We start from the raw sequence: 24615 nt of genomic DNA on the forward strand, positions 1-24615 counted from the left end.
GTTTGGCTCCCGAATTTACATTAAGATAGTCAAGCTCGTGTGGTATGTACTTTAAAGATTAGATAAATATTTGCAGCAAATTATTGGCAAAATGAATGTAATAAAATGTTCAGATGTAAACAAGCTTCTTGTATATCCGATTGAATTTTATTTTAGCGAATATTCGGTGCCAAGATCAAAATAATTAAAGTCTGTGCAAAACAGTTTAGGATTGAACATATAAAAGACAACGACCTACCATGAAATGCGTCTCAAAAAAATCATAAAACAAACTCAAATTACATGCTCGAGTAAGAATTGCTAAAAATAATTCAAAAAGATTCTATTTAAAGGAAAAAAAGGCAACACGTTTAGAATAGCAGAGCTTTACTTTTTCGCTGACGTGACGGGTTAAGGAATGGATAAATGGATGAAACAAGCAGATAAAAAGAATAGGAAACGTGCGGAATCTACTAATGTTATGTCCTTATGTACTTTCAATGAAATACACTTAATATTTCACAATGTCAAGTAAGATACGAATAGGAGAAGTAAAATTGCAAGACATGCATAATTCAATGCTATTTATATAATTTTGAGTGGAAGCTGTCGACGCTCTTAGTTTTATCAAGGCATGCAGAATTATTGGATAAATTAACGATTATAACAGTCAAATATAGAAGGAGAATTTTCCACAGAAAGCTTTGATTGTGCCTAGAAACGAGCATTAACCATTTAATGGGTTCGTTCAGTTGTTACGTGACGCTCTTAGTGGATGAGGGTAGAGTGTGGTCAAGGACCGATTTCTCCAATTTTGGTACGGTATGGTATAGGAACATCACAGCTACGGTATAGTTACACCACTGATATGGTGTACGTATACCACTTGTATGGTACAGATGTGTATACCTGGTGTGACAAAATGGTATGTCCCGTCCGAACGGTGCAGTAGTTTAAATGCAAAAACTGAGTTTTTGTGGAAAGAAAAAGAAGAATTTTCTCCAAAATGGAACTCCCCTGAGCACGGTCCGGGTAAGAAAGAATTTTTTTTTTCGGTGATGATTATGCTAGTGAGGTCTGGGGTAGGATGTCGGAAATCCACGTTACGTAATAAACGATCAGCTCCCAGCAATATTCATTATTTTTCAGACGTGAAGGGATCAAATGGCATTGTAGGATTTTGAACTGTATTTTGCGAGTTCAAGGACAAGGAAGAAAGAAAGACAGAAATGAAGAAAATACAGATCTTTTCACGCTCACATCAATTGAGTATTGCATGTCTCGGCAATTGGAGGAAATTTTATGAAAATCCGTTTTGGATTATATTTTTCGCACATGCTGAAAAAAGAAGTAAAATACCTAGAATAATGTATGGAAAAAAGGAAAAAGATTTAGACTTTCTTATTTCTTATGTAACTTTTATTGATTTTTTATTTCACTTATTTTCTCATGATTCTTATGTCACGAATACTACATTGAACATTAACGAGTATGTATTCAAATACAAACATCGATTTTATAAGTAATTAAATTCTATTGTTATAGCATTACAGTCAAACCGCAACTCTTAGTACTTAATCATTTCTATTCAGTAAAAAAGTGTCAATTTTTGTTTTAGCTACTTGGTCAATTTCTTGCGGATTCACTGTATCACATAGTTTTTAATTGTTGATCTTTTACATTTTTTCATTAGATCCGTTAAAGTAAGATTGTGATGGATTAAATCTGTTTGGGATGCTTTATGACTTTGACAAATTAAAGTCAGCATGAGACATCCATTAAAATGTTTGAGTTCACCACAATCTAAATCAGTGATGGACAACCTGAGTGCCGCGGCACATTAGTGTGCCGATAAAAGTTTTTGGAAATGCCATGAACCGTGATTTTGGTCCAGGCTTTCCAACAAGATGTGCAGTGATAAATAAAAGGTTGTCCACCCCTGATCTAAATTAAAAAATTCATCAAAAGTGGAAAATCTTTCCCAAAAAGTAATAATAATAATTAGGCGCCACAAACTCCAATTGCTGTCATGGGAAAACCACGAAATTTTTCTCATTTAATTAAATTTTCCAATTTTGATTTTTTTTTTCTTTTTATTAACTAAATGCTTTACTTAATATCTACTCACAGCCATGCTTGAAATATAAAAATTTCGTCAAGGAAAGAAAATTAATAAAAATGAAATTTTTACTTCTTTTTTTTTGTGTAGCTCATCGTGCATTTCAAAAGAATTTAAATTAAAATGTCCTCCAAAAGTGAGGAAGTGAGCATAAATCATAGGAGCATAGTCCACATTAACATGTATGTAAATCATAAAATATCATTAGACTATAGCAAAACGGCGTCCGATTAAATTCCATCATCAAGAATGTGAGAAAATTTAAGACTTTTTTTCATGTTTTTTGGGGTTATTTATTTATTGTCACGCGTCGCGGCGCCACAAATTTAAATTGTAATATCTCGCAGTGAGAGATATTCTCCAACATTAACATCAAAAAAATTTTATTTTCTTCTTTACAATGGCGTCGAAATTAATAGGGGAATCAACACGATATGAGTAAGGTGGGCATGATCAGTGAATATTTTATGGCGATTCAGCCTGTATATTTTTGTTTATATTATAATTCATGCTTGACAATTTCATATAGAAAGTGATCATCTTAATGTCGCAATAACTACGTCGCCTCATCGTTTCCTAATATGCAATCTCATCTGACATTTCAATTTTTGGAGACATGTTGATGATTTGAATGAGGAAAAACTAGTCACGTCTGCATCTGATTAATGTGAAAAATACCTTGAATGATCATTAAGTCTGTGATCTATTTCATAATATACTTCTGTGTATATGTCTATATAGTGTGTAAGTGAGGAACGTCAAGGAAACATCATCACAAAAAATATCGTAAACAAAATTTTTTTGACTTGGACGTGATTCATTTGGGGTATATAGTTTAGATTTTTCATTTTGAACTTATTCGGGAAATGAAATCTATTTGTCATTGGAATTCCTTTCGTACTATTTTAACTGAATTGATGTTTTTTGAATATTGCCATTTGTTTGTCTGTAAATTGATTATTTTCATTTGCTTCCTATTTCAAGGAGAAATGAGTATATTGAATCCAGATTTGTTTTTTGAACAACTTTCAATGATTCCGAAACATGAGGAAGTAGTTCTTGAACTCAATTTTCGCACAAAATTTTTTGATGTGGAATTAATGTTTTTATGATTCTGTTTTTATTTTGAAATGCAAGGTTTTGAAGTCATAATTAGGGATTTTTTATCTTTTTTTTTTGTCTGACGAGAGCTAACAAATTTAATTTTCAAACCCGAGCGACACTGATGAAGAAGACTCTGGAATGGAGCTTTTGGGGCTCTACTAAACCCATATTGACGCCATACAGATACGGCTTCTATTTGGTCTCTACTAAAGAGATTTAACAGAGTGTTAAGAACTCCGTGTCAGAACCTTCTTCATTTGTGTCGCTCGTGAAAAATTAATAAGAACAAAATTTCATTTTTATAGTTTAAAAATTAGCCAAATTAGTTCGGTCACATTCTAACCCGATTGGCACATATTGAAATGTTGCTACCACGTCGCAGCCACTAAGTGACACATTTTGAAATGTTGCCACCACGTAACAGCCACTAAGTTTTAATTTTGTAATGATGCTACGACGTCGCAGCCACTAAGTGAAAAACTTAGAAATGTTGTCACCACGTCGCAGCCACTTGGTTCTTAGTATATTACCATCTCGTCAATATTTCAACATGTGTCAATCGGGTTATATCCGAAAACAAAAATCTTTCCTTTTACTCAAAATCGATTAAATTTCAATCATCAAGATCCAGAAATATTTCGCATGGACTCAAAAGGAAAATCCATTGAATAAAAATTAAAAAAAAAATTGCATTTCTTACATGACTAAAACAGTGCGAAATTTACTTAAGTTAATTAATGAATAATTATCTAAAACGATATTATTCATATGCTCAATTAAATCTTGCTATCAAATTCATTTTTTCGACTCAAATTTTATAAAAATTTCATGCAAAAAATTTAGTTTTCGTCTAATTGTTGCTGACTATCCTTATGATACTTACAAACTAGCATAATAGCTTCATAATAAATGGGGCATAATACAATTATGTTTAACTAGATTTAATTTGCATTATCAGAACATTCATTTACACATGCACTCGGTCATAGTGAAGCTGCTGTTGTAAATGCCTGACGACGCTTTAAAAGTCGATTCTTATTTTGCAATTCACCTTTATTGCACACTTGAACGGTTCCTTGATTTACTAAAGGCTGTCTTGTACCATTATTTCCAATTAGCGTTCCTAATTATTTAAAAGAAAGAATGTATATTAGTCATTATGCTCATTAGAGATTCAAGCTGCGAAAGCCTTACCTATCATTTTGCTAACTGAGAATTTACGAGGTTTAACAGGCCGCGCTCTAGATTCTATCAGTAATTTTTCAAAAACTTTATAGAGATTTGGTGAATTTTCTGCAACTGAAACTTCACAGAAACCGACACCATGTGAGGCTGCTAGTGATGCACCTTCTGTTTCTGGGATCTGGAAATAAATAAAAGCAATAAATATATTAAGTAAATATTTTTAATAGATTTAAACTGCAGGAAAATACAAAATCATGTCGGTTCAATATTCTTGTTATGTCCTTCAGTATAATTCAATAACCCAGGAGCACCTGACGCAACCACGCATATGCATTACATATTTAAAGGGGTGATTCATTAATGACGTCTATGAAAATTGAGCTTTTCAGCCTCTATTCAATGAAATTGCCAATGAACAGCATTAAATCCCACCAATTTAAAGTGAGACATCATTTATGAACGAACCCCAAAGAGAATCATCATTACAGCAATGCGTGACAATCGCATGATTCCATTTATTTGCTACCTTTGAATCAATTTACTGTACATTATGTCAATCATAGTTAATATATGAGTACAACGTTCATGACAGTCAAGTGATGTCAAAATTGGCAAAATTTAGTCTACGCGTGTAAAATTTATTGAGTACAAAAATCGTAGTTTTCAGCACAAATGAACTGATTTCAATAGGGACATTAAAGTTCATTGTCCTAACAATCGAAATGATTTGCCACTAAAAACGCAATAAATTTTTAATGAGGCAGGCATAAAGAGCAAATTTTCGTCAGCAAGGAAGTACAAAAGTACAATTATTGGAAGCATGTCGATGGCATTTAATTAAATATTTTTTGCGTCTTTCTCATCCGACATGGATATTAATTGATGATATTTTATGACTTGTTAGAATGCATCCGTAAACTGATCGTTTGGAATTTTTCACAAATTGCAAAATAATTTCCACATGCACAGCTCAGTACTTGTAATCCAGTGGTGGTCAACCTTTTGTATCTCATGGCACACATTGGTTCTAAGCCTTGCACATGACATACGGCTCATGGCATTTTCAACAAATTGTGACATGGCACGTGTGTACCGCAACACAAAGGTTGCCCACCACTGTTGTAATCTCTTCTTTTCTTGCCTTGATTTTAAAAAGTACATTAAAAACTTTTCAATTTTTTTATATTAAACGAATGGAAAATTTTTTAAACATCATCAAGCACATATCATGCATCTCATTAGCGGCATCACTGCATTATACATGCATATTGCCTTATGGGAAATTTCCACTTCAATATATTAAAAAACTTTACCAGTCAATTATTAAGTGGAATGATCGAGACGTAAAGTCGGGATTTATTTAAAATGCTGAATATTGTTGACATGATTTATACTCTTCCTAGCTACATCCTTTGTTCATCTTTCAACATGGACATTCATGTATGTAAACTTACCTCTCTTAAGTGATCCAAGTCTGCTTTATTTGCAACGAGATATGCGGCTGGTCCATTCTGTAATTGACGAAGCTCGCCAAGTGAACGTGTTGCATATTCAAAACTCAGTCTATCGACGATACTGTAAACAATAACACAAGCGTCTGCCCATTGGATTTGCTCGATTGGAAAGCCATCGTCATCATCGACAGACACATCAATTATTTCAACATCTAATAGACCGCTTTCGAGTGTCACAGTTTGCTTATAAAGTAAATCAGTATTTGAACGGTACTCGCCAATGTAGCGCCGAGTTAGATATCGTACGGTCAATGCTGCAATTAAAATTTGAAAATGAAAATAGAGAAAATTTAATTAATTTGCACTTTTTGAGATAAATCTTTCATGAGAATAAGGTAGACATTATTGTGTAAAGTAAAAAGGATAGTTGGCATTTGTTTCTATTTAATTTGGCAATGATGCATGCTATTTTGAATAGACAATGAAAACTTTTACTGAACATTATGCGAAGTGCAAATGATTATTTGTTATTCATTCCTTCCCTAGACTGATATATAACTGGCAATGCCAAAGTTCAGACAACTTCTTACTTTTCATAATTTTCCTTCAAATTTTTTTTGTGTTGGCAATGAATCAATTTTATTGCTATTTTGCACAATGGAAATGCTCTTTCGATTCCATCTTTCATCATCCTTAATGTTTCAGATATTTTACAAAAGGAATATCAATTTATATCCTAATTTATTAGCTACATTAATGTCATTGTTAAGCAAGCTTTGCATTATTATTTTCACTTGTTTCCTCACTTAACTCATTTTTCCTTCTCCTACTCCTCTTGAAAATTACAGAAAATAATAATAATAAAAATGAAATTTTTACAAGCCAAGCAACCTTCACCTAAATGAGCATAAGCTAGTCTGTAAAATGTGTTTTTTGTTGTTGCTCATTTTACTCATCGTACTACACTTCATTCATGTACAGTGATGAAAAATCTATCAAATTAATTTGATTTTAATTTGTTGGCAAATAGCAGACAATATGAAAAATGAAATTTCTGTCTATTGTGTCTATTTGTGCCCGAGTGACACATGTGAAGGAGGGCTCTGCCATGGCTGCAATGTGAAAGCTACTCAAATGCGACTTTCAATTTGATGTGAATGAAGGATGTTTAATAAAGCCTTGACAGAGCCTACTTCACATGTGTCGCTCGGGACATTATAGATAGTCTCGCTAACACGGCAAAGTTGTGCTCCAATAATTTTTTATAATTTAATAATGGAAGGCGAAAGGAGAGATAAAATTGAAGAAAGTTTAAAGCATGAAAAAGGTCATGCTGTCTTATAATATCCTATCTGAAAAATGAGCATGTCCTCAATTTATTATCATTTATTTTGATATAAAAATTAGGTCGCGCACGGAACAATAAAACCTCAATTAATTATTAAAAATGTGCGAAATGCTTCTTTTAGGAATATCTAAATAGCACTCGACGGACATGACAATCTCTCTTAAAATCAAATTAATTTCACCTTTCTTACTTCCGATGAGCAATTTGTATAAGCCAACGGCTACAAAAATTATGGAAATTCTAACCTAAATTCCATTAAATAAAACATTCAAAGGAATTCCTCATTTTTATTCGTTTAAATGATTAAATATACATGGCTGTACTTGGAATCCTTTTCAATATAGACACGAGAACTGGTCTAAAGCAGTGCTGGACTACCTTTTTATTTTTAATTGCTCAACTAACTGTTTCCTCGACTGAAACTGAACACTTCCAAACACGACAAACTGTTCAAGACATATTGAAATTCTTGGCAGCACACAGGTTGCCCACAACTGGCTAAAAGTAGGTTGACAGAGAAAAATGTGTTTGTAGTTCAGTTTTTGTATGACAAATTCATTTTAAGGTAAATAGAATTCCTGTAATAATCTGTGTCTATTGCTATTTGTAACTAATAATAATCATGAAGGATACAGCACTTTAATATTACTGGAATCAGATAAAAACGATATAAATCATTTCAAACGCCCATGACAATCATTAAAAATGATGAAAGTGGAAATAAAAGTTTGTGAAACTGGGTCATTCAATGTATGTTATAAGAGATGACTTTTTTGGTATGTCAGATATAAAAATTGCTTTAGGAACAGTCCAAAAATATATATTTTATATTGTGTTATTAAGGATGACGAAGAAGAATAAAAAAAGCTCAAAAAAGTAGGTTATGTTTTGTTAATTTGAGGTTAGATTAAAGGATATAAAGGATATAACTTTTTTTCAATGTTAAACAATCTCGGTCGAACATTTTTTATGACTGTGCTTACCTGATTTTCCAACATTCATTTGTCCGAGTACAGCTATGCGTACTTTAGGTACGTTGCTTTTCTCTTCTGTTTTCATCTTGTTGTATCTGTTTTGTATTTCACAGTACAGTGAAAAATGCAATCTGAAATGAAAATAAAATAGTAGAGAGTTGAGTCATTATTATCAAGCACTAGACAACAAAAAAGCTGAAGCAATAAAAATGAATGAGCTGTGTTTGTAGAATGATAATATCAATCATATTGCTATTTTTAATGAATTAACATAATAGCACCGACGCAACTATAATGGAACACATAAAATCGAGCACGTGTAGGCAAAAAAATGAATTAACTTCGACTATAGATGGATGAAGGATAATGAACATCTTGAACGATATGTTTTATGATGATGTGGATATTGACTAATAAATTCCGTAAGCTACTGACATTTATCATCTCGTACATTCTCGTGCAGCAAAGGTTAATAATATTGATAATTTCATTTCCGCTTCTTGGTTCTAGAACTCGGTATTTCCTATAAAACAGTGATGGACAAGCTTTTATATTTCATGGCACACCTTGATGGTTGGTCTCAACCGAAACCGCACACAGCATACGGTTCATGGCATTTCCAAATTATATTTGTTGGCACCCAGGTTGCCAACCACTGCTCTATGTAAATGACTATGACTATCGACGTAACTATGGAATTAATCTATGCTCAATGCACTCCTTGCGTAGGACACAATTTTAAAGCATTTAAAGTCGCATATAAGCTGACATTGAAGATTGTTGTTTTTATCTTAATTGATCACAAAAAAAGCCATAGGAAATGAGGGAGGATACCAGGAGATATAGCCAGAGTAGAATTGTTCATCTAAAACTATTTATATCGCATTTGATGCTCAAACGATTAAAGAAATTGACGCAAGCTGTGACTCGCGAATATTCGAAATAAATTCATTATGACAGTTTTTGAGCGCGATGTGATGCTTAACGGAATTTTCATCCAATTAAAGTTGAATAATAAATACAGTGGAATCAAAAAAGTGAAAGAATCTTTAATGTGATGAAAAATGGGGAAAATATTGATTTTTCATGGAAATTTTTATATCATAACAATTATGGAAAAATAATAATAATATTTAAATGTTTACTTTTCCCATCCCTTCATTCCTCATCATCTTATTTCGCATTAATGAATTAAAGCGAATAAGAAAATGCTTCGGGGAATCCATTGACTAACAAACAAACAAATCGTTTGTACGGAGAATTACAGAGGCTAGGCAGATAAGTGCATTTTTAATAAAATCCAGTGTTGCACAACCTTTGGTTTTCCATGGCATACTTTGATTGTAAACCTCATCACGGCATACTGTTCATGATGTTTCTACATGTGTCGCGCTACACATGTTGTGTATCACGGCACACAGGTTGTGCACCCCTGATACAAACATTTCTCTTATCAAATCATTCAATTTTCCTGTGCACTCATTAGCGGAACTCAAGATAAAAGTGGGAATTTTTAAGAAATCAAACAAATTTATTCAATAAATTTCCCAGTCCGTTCCGGTCTTTTTAGGAATTGTGAACTTTAAACTTTATGCTTAATCTGAATGAGGAACCTTTTTTGAAGAAAATTTTAATGAGATTCAAACATTTTTTTTGTGTCTTCTTGTTGTTCAAGCCAATAGGAATTTTCAACCTTGCCAATGGCATTACGAGTTCATAAGCGAACAGCGATGAAAAATTGAAACATCTGTTGCTAATCAAGAAATGTTGTATGGCCAAAAAAAAAAATAAGAAGCTTTTCAGATTTTCTCTCTTTTTTTCCATCTGATCGGCAATAATATTGTAAACTTTTTTTTTGTGGGTATTTATTTAATTCCTCTATTGATGGCTTTGTTGATGGATTTGCCATTTTGAGATTATGTGATGAAATGTATCGATGATGGTTATTTATAGCTCATATTTTTGTGAAAAATTGTAATCCATTCAATTAACTTGTTTGCGGATTGAAAAATCTGATTAATTGTTATATAAATTGTAGAGTTTTTAATTGTTAGCCATAGGGGGAATTGGAACTGAGGGTGGTGAATTGATATGGATGGGGTGGTGAATTCCAGGTTAGGGATGGTTAATTGATTGGTTAGTGTGGTCAATTGGAGGAGTGGTGTGGTCAATTGGAGGTGACTTTGAAAGTGGTGAAATGGCAAGAAGGGGTGGTGAATTGGAGGGGAGGGGGTGGTGAATTCAATTTTTTTTCGTATGAATGATGAATTGAGTTATAAGTAACAATTCTAGAAAGGATGTGATTGTCAATATAAAAGTGAAAAAGATGACCTAATAGCAGTTTGAAACTCATAAATCCTTCAATCATTCACATTTTCTATGCCAAATTAATGCACCGGAAATTTTATCTCAATTTTCTTATTTTCTTACGTTTTCTTCTTATTTCCCCACTCATCATTTCTCACTCGTCCACGTGTTTGTTTTTCTTTCATGAAATAGAAAAGTAGGAATGAAGAGTGAAACAGTGCCTCTTAGATACCGCTGTGTGAAGATTGATTTGTACTTGCATTCATTTGCCATGGCAATGTTGGACATTACTCAGCAAGATTTCTTAGAAAATACGAAAATTATTCGCTCATGTGTCCTTATTCCTAGTCTGTAACCTTTTATTATTGTGTATGCCATTGATATTCACGGGCTGAAGCATGCTTAACATAAGAATCTAATAATATGTCAGTAATTGAACCGATTTACTAGTTTATTCTGTCGACTTTGTATCTAAGTGCTTGAGCATCTTAAGAGCATCACTCAATTAATATCAATATATGTATGATGAAGATTGAGAGATGAGTATGAGATTGAATGAAAAAAATGTCATCAGGCGCCAGAAGATTTTAAAAGTTGTGAATGAAAATAAAAATCAAAATCTTCATATTATTCCTTCTATATTTGTAGGAATGAAAATGAACAAAAATCAGGCACGAGAGCGTGAAAAGCGAACATTTTTATCATCGTAAATTAATGCTGTGAATAGCACCTCTAAGCGTCACATTTATAAACAACACGTCCAAATTAATATTGCAAGAATAAAATTATGATTATTTTGGTTTTCCTTTATTGCGGAAGCTTATATTGCACGTCAGGTATTTCTCCTATTTCTTCATCATCATTACAATTCGTCATAGACTCTTTATTACGTAGAAATTCTGCCCATAAATCAAAAATAAACTTCTGATTCATCGATTTTGAGTGGAAAGGAATTGATAAAATGCCAGATGTTCATAGTGACGTAATAACTCATTCTATTCAATATGCTTATTGTATCCTAATCAGGAATTTCATCAAAAATTGTTCACGTACATACACAGAAATCAACCCAAGCTGATTTTTCTTTTTTTATAGAAACTTTCTTCTTCTCAATTGCATTGCATAATGAAGATTAAGGCCATTCGTTTTGTACACGATTCAAATCAATTCTATGAGACAATAGCGAATGGAAACCTAATTATGTGTGACATTTCTCTTCTTAAACATTAAACTTTAGTTGCCAGTCAACTTGATTCCCTTTATATATGGGCAGTGGTGGGCAAACTATGGTTTTCGAGGGACAACTTGGTAGCAAGCAGCGCAAAGAATCTGATTCTTGTCATTTCATGACACAATAGTGTGTCGCATCACAAAGGTTGCCCACCACTACCTTAGGGAAATGACTCTTTTCAATAATGAAAATAAAGCAACAAGAAAGACATAAATCGTGTGATGAAAGGTTTCAATGTTTGAACAAATATTTTATACTTGTAACTACTTAGGTTTTTTTAGACGAAATCAAGACGATACATTTAATGTCTCATTCACGATGAGCTGCAGTCGTTAAAAGAAAAACAAACATAATGAAAATTGGTGCTGGTTACAAATTCGACAGCGAAGACGACGACGAATGAACATTTTTAAAATTCTTGTGCATTTATTTTTAGTTTTTCATCGTTCAGCAGTGAAAAGAAAGAAAAAAATTTCTTTACATTTTGCGGGGTGACTTATCTTTTTCTTTCATTCTGTTGTGAAGTATTTTCACTGCCTCTTTGCTATTCATTCGTGTCTTCTTGTATATATTTATTTTGAAAAAAATTCCAGCTTATATACCATTAAGTAAGAAGAAGACTTAGGCGTAGGAAATGACATTTTATTATTATTGTTCCTTGTTTTTTAGGTCAATGCGATAAGGTGAATTATTCATATTTTATTGGTGATTTTTCGGTCAAGTTTTATGAGTTTCATGACTTTTCTGCTATTCAGAACCTTAATATTATGAATAAAAAGCATTTAATGGCTGTTGTTGCTAACTTCTTTGAAATTACTTTATTGATTGCTTCTTGTCTCTTAGGGAATGTTTGGAGGATAAGTCTCGTTTGATTTAGCTTTTTTAGACTCCATTCCTCCTGTCGCAGTGTTATTCATGGCAATCTATGATTGAAACCACTCAATGGATAGAATTCATGGCGTTTCAGTTTGGAATCGCAATATTCGTATTCCATAGCATAGTTGCATGCCCCTCCTTCAATTCTCATAAGTGTTACGTAACTTCCAAACCTTCCCTAATTCATATTTGAAACAAATTTGATAGACGAAAAGAATTTCAAGTCAGCTCAAAAATTATAAGGAAATGAGAGAAACTTTCAAAGTAAACGATGACGTGGTATTTGAGGCATTTTCCTGATCTTTTTAAATATTTACAGATCTCGTGAGTCAAGCTCGCGTTGCAAAGCTGATTTCGCACCAAATTTGCATACTTGACTTTCACTATGACTTGATAATTGTCCTTTGTGTTCAAGTAAAAACAGTCTCTTTAATTGGCACTGAAAGATGTGAAAAGATAAATAAGATCTTCAGCTTGGCAACTTAAACTATATTTTTTGGTCGAGAAAATATTGAGAAATAAATTTTGAAGGAATTCGCCAAGCAACAAACAGTCAATTTTTCCTTGCAATATTCATTTTACAGCTTAATTCAAAAAGCGAGACTCTCCCATAAATGAAATTAATCTGCTTAATGTGTATTTTTTTGATGTCGTAAATTTTATTGATCTTATTTTTTTTCCTCTTCTATTTCGAAGCATTTAAGAGGTATCTCTCGTCTTTTTTAGGTTACCCAATTTATATGGTATGCCATAGGGTATATGTAAGGGAAGAAATGCGATCAGAAATTGAGAAGATTTCATTATAAAAATTGGGGAATTTAAAAACATTTGTAAAGTTATTTGTTGCTGCAATTCACCATAGAGGATGCCAAGATGTGGAAACTCCCTAAGCACTTCTTAACATGATCTCTTTGCCCACCTAGATCAAAGTAGTTAAATGTCTCCGTAGAGTATACTGTAAGGTGTTTGGCTCAAATATTTGGGATAGTTTTGAAGAACGTCGGTTCGAATCCCATCATATCCAAATTTGGATTTTCAGAAGTTTTGGTGCTTCCAACTGCTTATAGTACTAAATCAAAACTAAATTGAAGCAGAAACTTGAAGTGCAGGAAAAATTGGAACAAGAGCTACCTTATGAATGGGAATATTGATAGAACTAACTTAAAAGTATTATCTAAAAGGAGTTTCCCATGCCTCTCGACACGATGCACAATAATTTATGCATGCCACATTGAAATGTGGATATATAAATAGCAAATAGATTAAAAGAATTCATTCCCGAAAAGAAGAAGAATCGAAACAAAAAAAAACGACTAATTAAGCACGGATTGTGTAAAGTCATTGAGAAATTTTCTTCTTATCTCTCTCTCAATTCCCTCCGATAGACATATTGCATTAGCATGCTGCTTGAGTATAAACACAACACACGCATTTGGATAAATTGATCTATTGGCATGCGAGATACTCCTAAGAGGAAATTAAGTTCAGATTGTTTGAGGAAGCTGTTAATTATCACTTTTGCAGTGATTAAAGAAGAAGTAGCCAAAAAATATTATATATAATATATATATATAATAGTGAAAAAGAATAATTGTTTGCCGATTAACCCATAAATATCGTTGGTTGTTGTCCTGAGATGCCTGGATCTCCGCACAGAGAAAACAAACAAACTCTATTCTTCACAAAAAATCAAACTCCTAAAGCAAGCGTCAGAAAGCATTCAGATACCTCACCAGAACAGAACGAGATAGAATCCAAAAACAGTGCCAAGAAATGCCACAAACCGAGCCGGAAATTAAAGACTTCATGGAGGAGATGAGAAATTACATGACGGCAATGAGCCAAAAAATTGATGAGCTGTCAGAAAAATTCGACAGTAAACTCGAGACACTGATCAATGACATGAAGCAAGTGAAAAATGATATCGTCGATGTTAGAGCAGAAGTAATGTGTCTTGAAGAGGAATACTCATATAATAAACGCAAAGTGAATAGCCACGAGCACCAAATAAATATGCTAAATCAAAAATTACTCGAGAAACAACTAACAATGATAAACATTGCTACGACTATGAACGAAGATAAATTCATTGATGAAATGAACAAGTGGTCCAACAACATCTTCAAGGAAACGATCATGACTCACAACATATCATCCAATGACAAATTTAAGTCAAAAAGCGCTCATCTTCACTTTAAATCGATAAACGATAAGAAGAAGTTCCTGCAATTCATAAAAACAAAACATCAAGACGTCAACAAAAAATTTGTGCCGATAATAAATGAGAATATATTCACTCTTCAGGAATCTGATATACACAGAACTAACATCATCGAATTCCGCACACCTATGACCAGCACCAACAGAGATATATTTAATCTAGCACGAAGTGCAAGGAAAAAGAACGATTTGATTGAAGGTGTCTGGATTTCAAACGGCAGCATAAACATCAGAATTAAGAATCAGGATCCTATTCAACTAAACGACGTCGATCATTTGAAGGAAGTGTTGAGATCTAACAGCATCAATGTACCTAAAATGTAATCAGTGAGTTATTCTGCACAAAAATTATAGATCACATCAATAAACTTAAACTTCAACTAAATACCTTAATCACAATTTCCCAAGAAAGTATCGATTGCGAGAGCTCCATCAACAGTTATTCTCTTTTTCAAATAATTTATAATGCTTTATCCTTCCCGCAGTTTAATCCTCAATCGCGTAATTCAAATAATTAAGTATCAGAAAAAAAAATTATGGCAAAATGTAAACAAAAAATTATTATTTTATTCTTCTTTAGTACTTGTGCTAAAGAAAAACGCACCAAATTCGATTTCATGAAAACCGTTAACACACTTTTAACGCCAAAGACAAATGATAAGCAAAATTCAAACCCTTGTGAGACGTTACAAGATGTTCAGTCATCTTTTAGTCTCTAATTCTCTTCATCATGATCATTGGATTTACCACCAGTGTGATAAAACTTAAATTGACCATTTTCTTTGTGCATTTCAACTTTTTACGAATGTTATAAAATAAGTGTCCTCTCATATTCACTCACAGTACATCCAAATCAAAAAAATTATCAAAAATTTTTGTCTCCATCGCGTATTTTTGAATTAATAGTATCGAAATAGCAATGTCAGAATTAAATGTTAAACTAAACATGAACTTTATCTACAAAAATGGCATTATCGCGAAACTTGACACGTCATCGCACTTCATTAGGTCTTAGACGGAATCGTGAAGTTCTATGGTTTGAGAAATGTTTGTAACAAGGTCTCAAGTGAAGATTAGAAAGTTGGCACGAAACTACGCTAATCCTTCATATACTTGACACCTGCTCGTCTGAGCATGGTATGAACATCGTGATGTGGAAGCATCGCTAGTGTCAAGTCAGTTAAAATCCTCGCTATCCTAGTACATACGCGGCAAATGACATACGACTTTAGACTTCATCAGGTCAGATGACGAATCCATGATGCCTAAAGGGAACTTTGCAATGGTCAGACGACATGTGATTTAAGAAGTTAAACGAGAAAACTGCCATGAAGTTAATATCCAAAAAACTTTATTAATGTTCATTACGTCAGCCATACAGCAAGAACGTGAAAACGTTAAATGTATGTTCTACTGCATAACCATTTTGAAGGATTCGTTTCTCTTTTCTCTTTCCTCTCTTTTTTCACTACAAATAATTGATTGGATAATTTTAGACACTCGATAACATTCTGAATAACCCTGTTTCTTTGGTGTAAACTAGGATGGAACTCTCGAAATCAAATACTTACTTCCACTATAATCTTAAAGAATTATAAAAGCTAATACAATTTAACAGCATTCTCATCTTGGATAGTTTATCGAAATATATATATATAAAAAAAAAAAAAATTATATGGACAGTTACAATAATTTTGAAATATTACCTATTGTAAAGCATCATAATGGTCTTCCGAGTAGCACAAAATCCTCGAATAATCTTAATTGTCTCTACGTGAACGCTCAATCCCTCAGAAACTCGCTGAGTGACTTACAATACTTTATAGATACCATAAACATGAAAATTCATATTATTTTAATCGTGGAGACATGGATTAAGCCATCAGAAACACAATTCTTTAATCTAACAAATTACAACGCGATACACTCCACCAGACAGAACTCGACTGGAGGTGGAGCCACAATATTTGTGCTAAACGATTTTGACACTGCAAATCTGGCTTATGAAGAGTCAATTAACAACAATAATTTTATCATAATATCATTACTTAATCTAAATATACACTTCGGTTTGGCATATAGGCAACCCAGCAATCAGTTGGACCAAGATGGAAGACTCTTCCTAAACAAGCTTGATATTTTGTTAAACACATATAGGAAAATTTACTTTTTTGGAGATTTTAATATTAATATCTTTGATAGAACGTCTCCACTCGTTACAGATTACAAAGATATCGTTAATTCAAATGGCTTAGTGTTCCTTAACTCAACTTCGATAGAATATCCTACTCGCATTAATTATAGATTTAACACTAGCACTTGCATCGATCATATTTTTACTGACCTTCATTTCTATGAAGATAGTCTAACGCATGATATGTTCTACTTTGATAATATTGCTGACCACAAGAATATTTTTCTGAGAATACAAAGACAATCATCAAAACATGAAAACTCGAAGATAATTCAGCTAAAGCGCGTCAATAACATTAAAATTCACAATTCAAAAAGTTTAGAAAATATACAGTGCGAATCGTTTGAAGATCTAACCACAGAAATCCGAAAGGTCATTGCTAATAATACATCTAAGACTAAAAAGCACCTGAAATGTATCAAACCATATGTAGACAAGAAGACTCGTGAATTAATTGAGATAAGGAACAGATTTATAAATTTGGTAGCGAGATACCCACATTGTAATGAGTTGAAGAGTCGATTCAAGTACTATAGAAATCTAGTAAACAAGACAATTAAAAATTCCAAAAAAGCATACTATGATAGGATATTCACAGAAAACCTTAATGACCCAAGGAAAACTTGGCTCAACATTAATTCAATCCTGTATAATAAATCAAATCACTATGCTCCATCTTGCTCAATCTTGTCGGAGAATGGCATATCAGTTACGAATCCAAAAGCGATTGCAGACTACTTCAATAATTTCTTTATCAATATTGCTAACAATAATCCACTCGACTCAGTTAGGTCTGCCACTCAAAGCACAGCAGGTACAAGACATAATCTTTCATATGAAATTAGCCAGAACTTTACATGTCCACCAGTAACAGAGGACGAAATAAGCTTGATCATTAATAATTTAAAACCATCTACTGCAGCAGACTTATATGGTATGACTAACAATTTCATAAAATTTCATGCAAAAGCACTCATAAGCAATATGACCAAATTGATAAATAGATATCTTTTCACTGGTGTATTTCCTGACGCCTTAAAAATTGGAATAATAACGCCGATTTTCAAAACAGGCGACAAGAAAATTAAGAATAACTACCGCCCCATCTCAGTTAACCCAATATTAGGTAAAGTTTTCGAATATGCCATTCATCGACGGTTACAGGATCACCTTGAATCAAATAAAATCATTAACTCTAACCAATTTGGGTTCGTCAAGAACTCGAACACGGAAATAACTGTCATACACATCCTACACGATGTCTACAATGCTCTCGACAATCGAAAGGCAGTCTCACTGACCTGCATCGATCTGTCGAAAGCATTTGACTCGATAAGCCATGAAATTCTAGTTTATAAGCTTAGAAAATTACAGTTTGACAAATTCTTCCTTAATCTATTGATATCGTACATCGAAAACAGACAACAGGCGGTGAAAATCAATGAAGTCATAAGTTCCTTCAGAAAGACTAGCTCAGGCACACCACAAGGTGGAATTTTATCTAACCCCTTCTTCAATATCTATATAAACGATATTTTCAATATTGGCACCACTGGCAAGCTGGTGTTATACGCCGACGACATATCATTGATCAACATTGCTGAAAATCCAACCGAATTAAAATACTGCGTAGAACATGACTTGGATCTCATAACAGATTGGCTGAAAGTGAATCGTTTAGCACCTAATATTGAGAAGTCAAAGTATATGATGTTTCACAACAGAAAGAAATTCGAAAATTTCACCGAAACGGCAATGAATATCCAGTTTTGTGGAAAAAAACTAGAGCGTGTGGAAAGCATTCAGTTATTAGGTCTAACCCTGGATGAATCATTGTCGTTCCATGAGCACATCCAAACAATTAAAGAAAAAATCATTTCGTTTTCCTACGCGGTCAAAAGAGCAAGGAGATTCATTTCTGATAAGACGGCATTAGATTTATATTACGCTCATGTGCAGTCTAGACTCACATACATGTGCAATGTATGGTCGGCAACGTCAAAGTCTAATTTAAAGTCGTTGGAAGTCACACAGCGAAAATGCCTAAGAATATTGTTGAGAAAGGAATGGTATTGTTCGAAGTCAGAAATATACAGCATTAGAATCCTTCCTGTTAGCGCTCTATGTCAAATTAACATGAGTATTAATATTTTTAAAATTATATCGAACATGCTCAAGTGCAATGTCACACTCATCACAGCAAATCAGAGACACAGCCATAGAACAAGAGCTAGAGGAAACTTTGTAATTCCAACGTCCAACACACAACTAGGCGGTATGACATTCTTCATAAGAGCTCTTATTCTGTATAACTCACTAAACCAGACAATTAAGAACACATACTCTATTAACCTGTTTAAATCTCGAGTAAAAGAATGCTTCTTTGAAGAATATTATGATGCTAATGAATTAAATTAACGAAAAAACCACAATATGTTGCATATCAAATTTAAGAAATATTGTAATACAGCCTAGCCAATAAAATGAAAACAAAAAAAAAAAAAAAAAAAAAAAAAAAAAAAAATCTGCACAGATGAAAAATTTTCATTTTCATCATCACCTGTGAAGGTCTTTTGCCTATTTGTTTTGATAACGAGAACAGAATATGGGTAAAGAGGATTTCATGTTAAGGTAATACTCGTCTATGTTTATGTTAATCGATATCTTGACTTGTTCTAATTTTCTTAAACTAAATAATGAGTCAACATTCCAATCGTCTGTGTGCAGCACACTAAATAGTTTTAAGAGGCACGTCCCCACAATATAAATTTGACGACTAAAGTGTTTGTTGATGGATTTTCTTGTTAGCTAATGTTCTCGACACAGATTCACATGTCGCGACAATTTGAAAACATTATTTGTCTTTATTTTGGAGTCGCGTGTGTTCTTTTATCTGGGTTAATTGTATTGAACTTTTTTGTTAAATGCAAATTTTTCGACATTTAGTACCTCCCATTTAAAGACATCTGGCAAATAAATTTTTTTTTGATTTCTTCATCACTTGGGAATTTTTCTTATTTTTCTCGATTTTTCTTTTGTTTTCCTCAAACAGTACAATTTGTGCGGAAAGAAGAAAATAAAAGTTTGCACGATATCCAATGAATCATTTACGCACATATGTATAACTGAAAGTTGATGCCTTGACATTTATCAATCTTTAATAGGAGGATGAGTATCACATACATATTATCTATCAAATTCATGATATATATGGTACACCCACATGCATCAAGTCAGTGAACGATAAGCAATGTTAAGACTTTGTTTTGTTTATGCTTTTCATCAAATAAAAGGATTATTTTCCTTCTCTATTAGCGAATCTTCAACTCTTTGTTCTCAACTTATTGATGAGTTTATTTACCCCAAATATTGCACATCGATTACTAACTTTTTGGATTATTAACTGCTTAAACTTTTATCTATTATGTATTATTGGTTTTGGAAAGTTTCTTGAGATTATCTGTGATTATGGGAAGATTTGATGTTATGAATCCAAGCTGGATGTCGATATTTTGAACATTTTTCGAATAAACAATGAGAAAACCATGTGTGAAGTGCGTTGTCTGGCATTAATGTTAGGGTTTATCAAGGAATTTATTCAGTTTTCCCTATCATACCTACACGAACAATACAAAGTAGGCGAAGAAAATCATTTTTAAACCCCAAGTGTCTTGCAAATTCCAGGAAGGAACAAGACGTAGGAATGATTGAGAATTCAGTCCATGGTCAGCATGACTCTGACCCCAGACCACCATGACTCTTGCCTCAGGCAGGATTCTAACCTCAAATCAGAGAAAAGTCGATCTGAAGCTGAATTTTCAGCTATTTCTACCCCATGTGGCTGACTTGGCTACAACTAGTGTTCGAAGAAAATTCGAATTTTTTCTTAATATTTTCAAATTTATGCTCATTTTAAAGGAAAATCGAGAAAATTTAAATATTCATGAATTTTCGCTTAAAAAAATAAATGAACCATCCTAAAACAATGTTTTCTAATTGCTCATTAAATATGATAAATAATTTATCATCGGTTCCGATTTATTTTTGGATTGAGTAATCAATTAATATTGTAATTTGATAAACGTGAGTTAAAAGTTTGTAATTGGCACTGATTGATTTTATAGCCTGCAGTATTTATTACCTCTAAATACTGTAAAATGTAGAGGAATTTGGATCTATTTAAGCAGAATTTTGAAATGTTCTAGAAGTTCTATTTCAAATGTTTCTAAAACATAAAATTTATGCTGGAAAGCTCTAGGTCACTTTTTATGATGTGAAATCCTTAAAATGCATGAACAGAAACTATGACTCAACAGAATCCATACAAGCCAAATGTTAGAGCTGTTCTATGTAGGCGTATGAACTTTTCCACACGATTGGAATTGTTTAAAACAGTAAAAATTCCTGTAGGTTTATACATAAAATTTAATAGACCAATTGGTCAAATGGATATGAGCTAGTTAATTAATCAGGGAGAAGATTTAAACACACTCAGGAATAATTCTTTGCTTCCTCGGCTTGATGGATTTCCGATTTGATTACTCAGACTGAGGTAATTTTCTTTTTTTTGGAGATGCTTAAATGTGCTGTGAATTCCCAAACAATTTTTTTCTTGTCTATGGAGTATTCAGCAAGTATTTTAAGTGTAAATATTTTGTAAATCTTCTCTCGTTTGAACATTTTTTTGTGCTTTAAATAAATTGCTTAACCATTCACAATTGATCTTTTAAGACTTTTCTTTTTCTCATTTCCTTTAAATATTTAAACTGACAGATTTTGACAAATTTCTGTACTCATCGTCATTTGTCAGATTTTGTGATTCATTCATTCAAACTTTAGGACTATTTTAGAGAGATCGAAATCAAATTTAATTTACATCACAGTTGGCTGAGAAATGTATTTTGAAATTTGTATGGAATTTTATACTTCACAAGTGATAGCAGAAATTTTTTTGAGGAATTTCACCAAAATCACAATTTTCACAAATCATAGTTGGCTAATAATCGCAATTTGTACTTCACAAGAAAACAGAAAAAATTCCAAGCAAATTTCAAAATTGGAAAACTGTGTTTACTGAGTGTAAACTCGGAATTTAATCAGTTTTCAGCAAACCAAAGTCGACTTCGATCTCAAATAAATTAGAATTTAATGCACAGCTTTATTTATGTCTGGTATTAACCTCGAAGATGTCAATAAAAAATTCATACTCACTTGTTTATTTAAAATTATGGAAATTCCAGATCTGGGTATGATTTTTTAAGCCAGAGGATATGATTACTTTTTTTCCAAATGTAAATATTTTTCTTCACAACTTTTTAACAATTTGTGTCTATTCGAAAAAAATTGCACTTGATTAAGTCTTTCATTGAGTTTTGCGTTTTTTGATATATTTTCTAAGTTATCTTTCTTTATCTCCGTCTTTATTACTTTTGAATGTTTAACTTGATATTATAAAATTCTCTAATGATTATTGTAAACATTTGAGCCGGTCGTCTTCCTACACTTTTATAAAATTTTTCACACCAAAATATTCTATTGAGATGAAGTTTAAAAACACTGCTGATTTTTTCTTTTAATTTTCATCTGGTTTTTCACTTCAAATTTTTGAAAATATTTTCCTTTTTTTTTCACTTTTTTCTCCAATTTTTTTTTTTTCTTTTCTAATTTTTTCTTTTCTCTTTTTTCTTTTCTTTTAAGAGCTTGTGAACAGTTAGAGGAGCATGAAGTAACTGACAATTTTCTCGATCGTATCGTTTGTTATAAACCAAAAATACAAAATATTCCCTCTAAATTCTCACATTTTCCTTTCGTAAATTCTCTCATTCAACAGATGATTATTCGCATGTTGTATTGTGCGCATGCGAGCAATTTGTCGCATGTTTATTCGCATATGTCTGTTGTTATTCAATAACTGTAACGTACAGGAAATTCCAGATCTTTATTGCTTCTTGTTATTCATCATATGACTTTTATGAATTTTCTTTAAAATTGATTGATGTAGGTTTAATAACTTTTCGTTAGCATTCATGATGGGAGGTTGTATACGTTAGAGTATGTTGATCGTGGGTCATGGACTCGGGTATTGCATCAGAAGGGGCAATTATTGAATTGTTTATTTAAAGCTGCCCCGAACAGCCAATTTAACAAATTGCATTTTTCGCCTTAAAAATGAATCCTAATCAGCTCTCACTGGGTCATCAAGGCCACGACGACGCAGGGTGTCCTAGAAACAGATTAGGCTATTCGGAGCGGATCTAAGTTTCAATAATGTCCATAGTGTCTAAATTTAAAATAACCTTTAAAACCTTCTAAAAATACATCAAAATTCAATTTGCAGCATGAACGGATTGATCCCCAAATTCACACCACTCCTTAATCCCCATAACACTTAGCTTTCACATATTTACAGCATTCCTCTGTTACTTGTAAACAAATTTAACTATTATGAATGAAGAAAATCCGAAGTCTTGTTATTGTTGTTGAAATCATGACTATTGAATCGGAAAGAAGGAATTGCCCATTAGTAAAAACAAGCTTACTTCTTCTACAGATTATTCCACGTGAAGATTTTTTCTTAATGAATGAATTATACTCAAAACAGTTGCATATTTTAAACAGTTCTCAGTTCTTGAGTAAACTATTGTTTTGCTGATAGATATTTTTCCAATTATTATTGTAATTATGATCAGAAAACTTCCTCACCTAGTGACTGAACTGAAGATGATGATGAATATAGTAAAGAATTTACTCTTTGATTGTATGTGTAAGTTTATTTTTATTGCTTTGCGAATTCCAGACATATTATCATGATCATTATTCACATTTCTTTCGAAATTCGCACCGCTTTTCTTATTTCGTTTTGAAGGAAAAGACAGTAAATCAGAATCTATTTCCAATTATTATGCATTGTGTATTTGATCAATTATAGATGACTTCTATATTCAATTGTAAAATTATAGTCTTTAAATTCTATTGTCTAATAAAAAATAATGTAATTACATCAAGTTTATTAAGGTTATAAATTTCCTTACTTTGTATGGAATTAGTCAGGGGATTAGTAATATTTGCAAAACATTATTTCATACGTTTTAAATCGCGATTGTCAAAATAGTCTACTGAATATACACGAGTAGGTAATTTAAAATAGGTATTTAGCAACAACATGTTCAATGTTTCTTTTATTCAGGATGAATACAATCAAGGAATCGGGGATTGGAAAGCGATAGTCAGCGATAGAGTTATGTCCCTTGTTGGAATTAGATTTCTATAATAACCAATGTGCAATGGTTCACCATTGGGTATAATAAGAACAATTCCCACTCCCTAGCTAAATACATCTCTTCCTTATTTACTTCGCTAGACGTACATATCAACTGGGATCCATGACCTTTCTCAGTTGGCGCCTTAAACTGTCTTTATGCTTGCTCGCTCATCACACCTTCCTTTAAATATGTAAATAAATATTCAAAAGTCAACAGGACGCCAATGACTAACCCTGCATCTTCGAAAGATTCACTAAAAATCACACAAATTTTATATTTCATCACACAACGAGAAGAATTCCTCAAAAAATATTTGAATCATTAGTCATATGTAGTATGCAAAGCGAAAATGATTTCGAAAC

At 32.6% G+C, this 24615-nt stretch overlaps 1 protein-coding gene across 1 annotated transcript; it reads right to left on the minus strand.

Annotated features, from left to right (window-relative positions):
• Positions 1-1401: 1401 nt before the first annotated feature.
• LOC139087661 (ras-related and estrogen-regulated growth inhibitor-like protein) lies at positions 1402-22708 on the minus strand. The gene is made up of 5 exons (XM_070636539.1): positions 22203-22708; positions 8173-8294; positions 5842-6155; positions 4397-4565; positions 1402-4325 (listed from the first exon to the last, which is right to left on the minus strand). Exons 2-5 carry the CDS (start codon positions 8246-8248, stop codon positions 4186-4188), a joined length of 699 nt encoding a protein of 232 aa, XP_070492640.1. The 5' UTR covers positions 8249-8294; positions 22203-22708; the 3' UTR covers positions 1402-4185.
• Positions 22709-24615: the final 1907 nt, after the last annotated feature.

The sequence above is a fragment of the Chironomus tepperi genome, unplaced genomic scaffold (assembly GCF_022539635.2).
Source record: "Chironomus tepperi strain 1889 unplaced genomic scaffold, CSIRO-AGI_Ctep_v1 contig_128, whole genome shotgun sequence".
NCBI lineage: Eukaryota > Metazoa > Arthropoda > Insecta > Diptera > Chironomidae > Chironomus > Chironomus tepperi.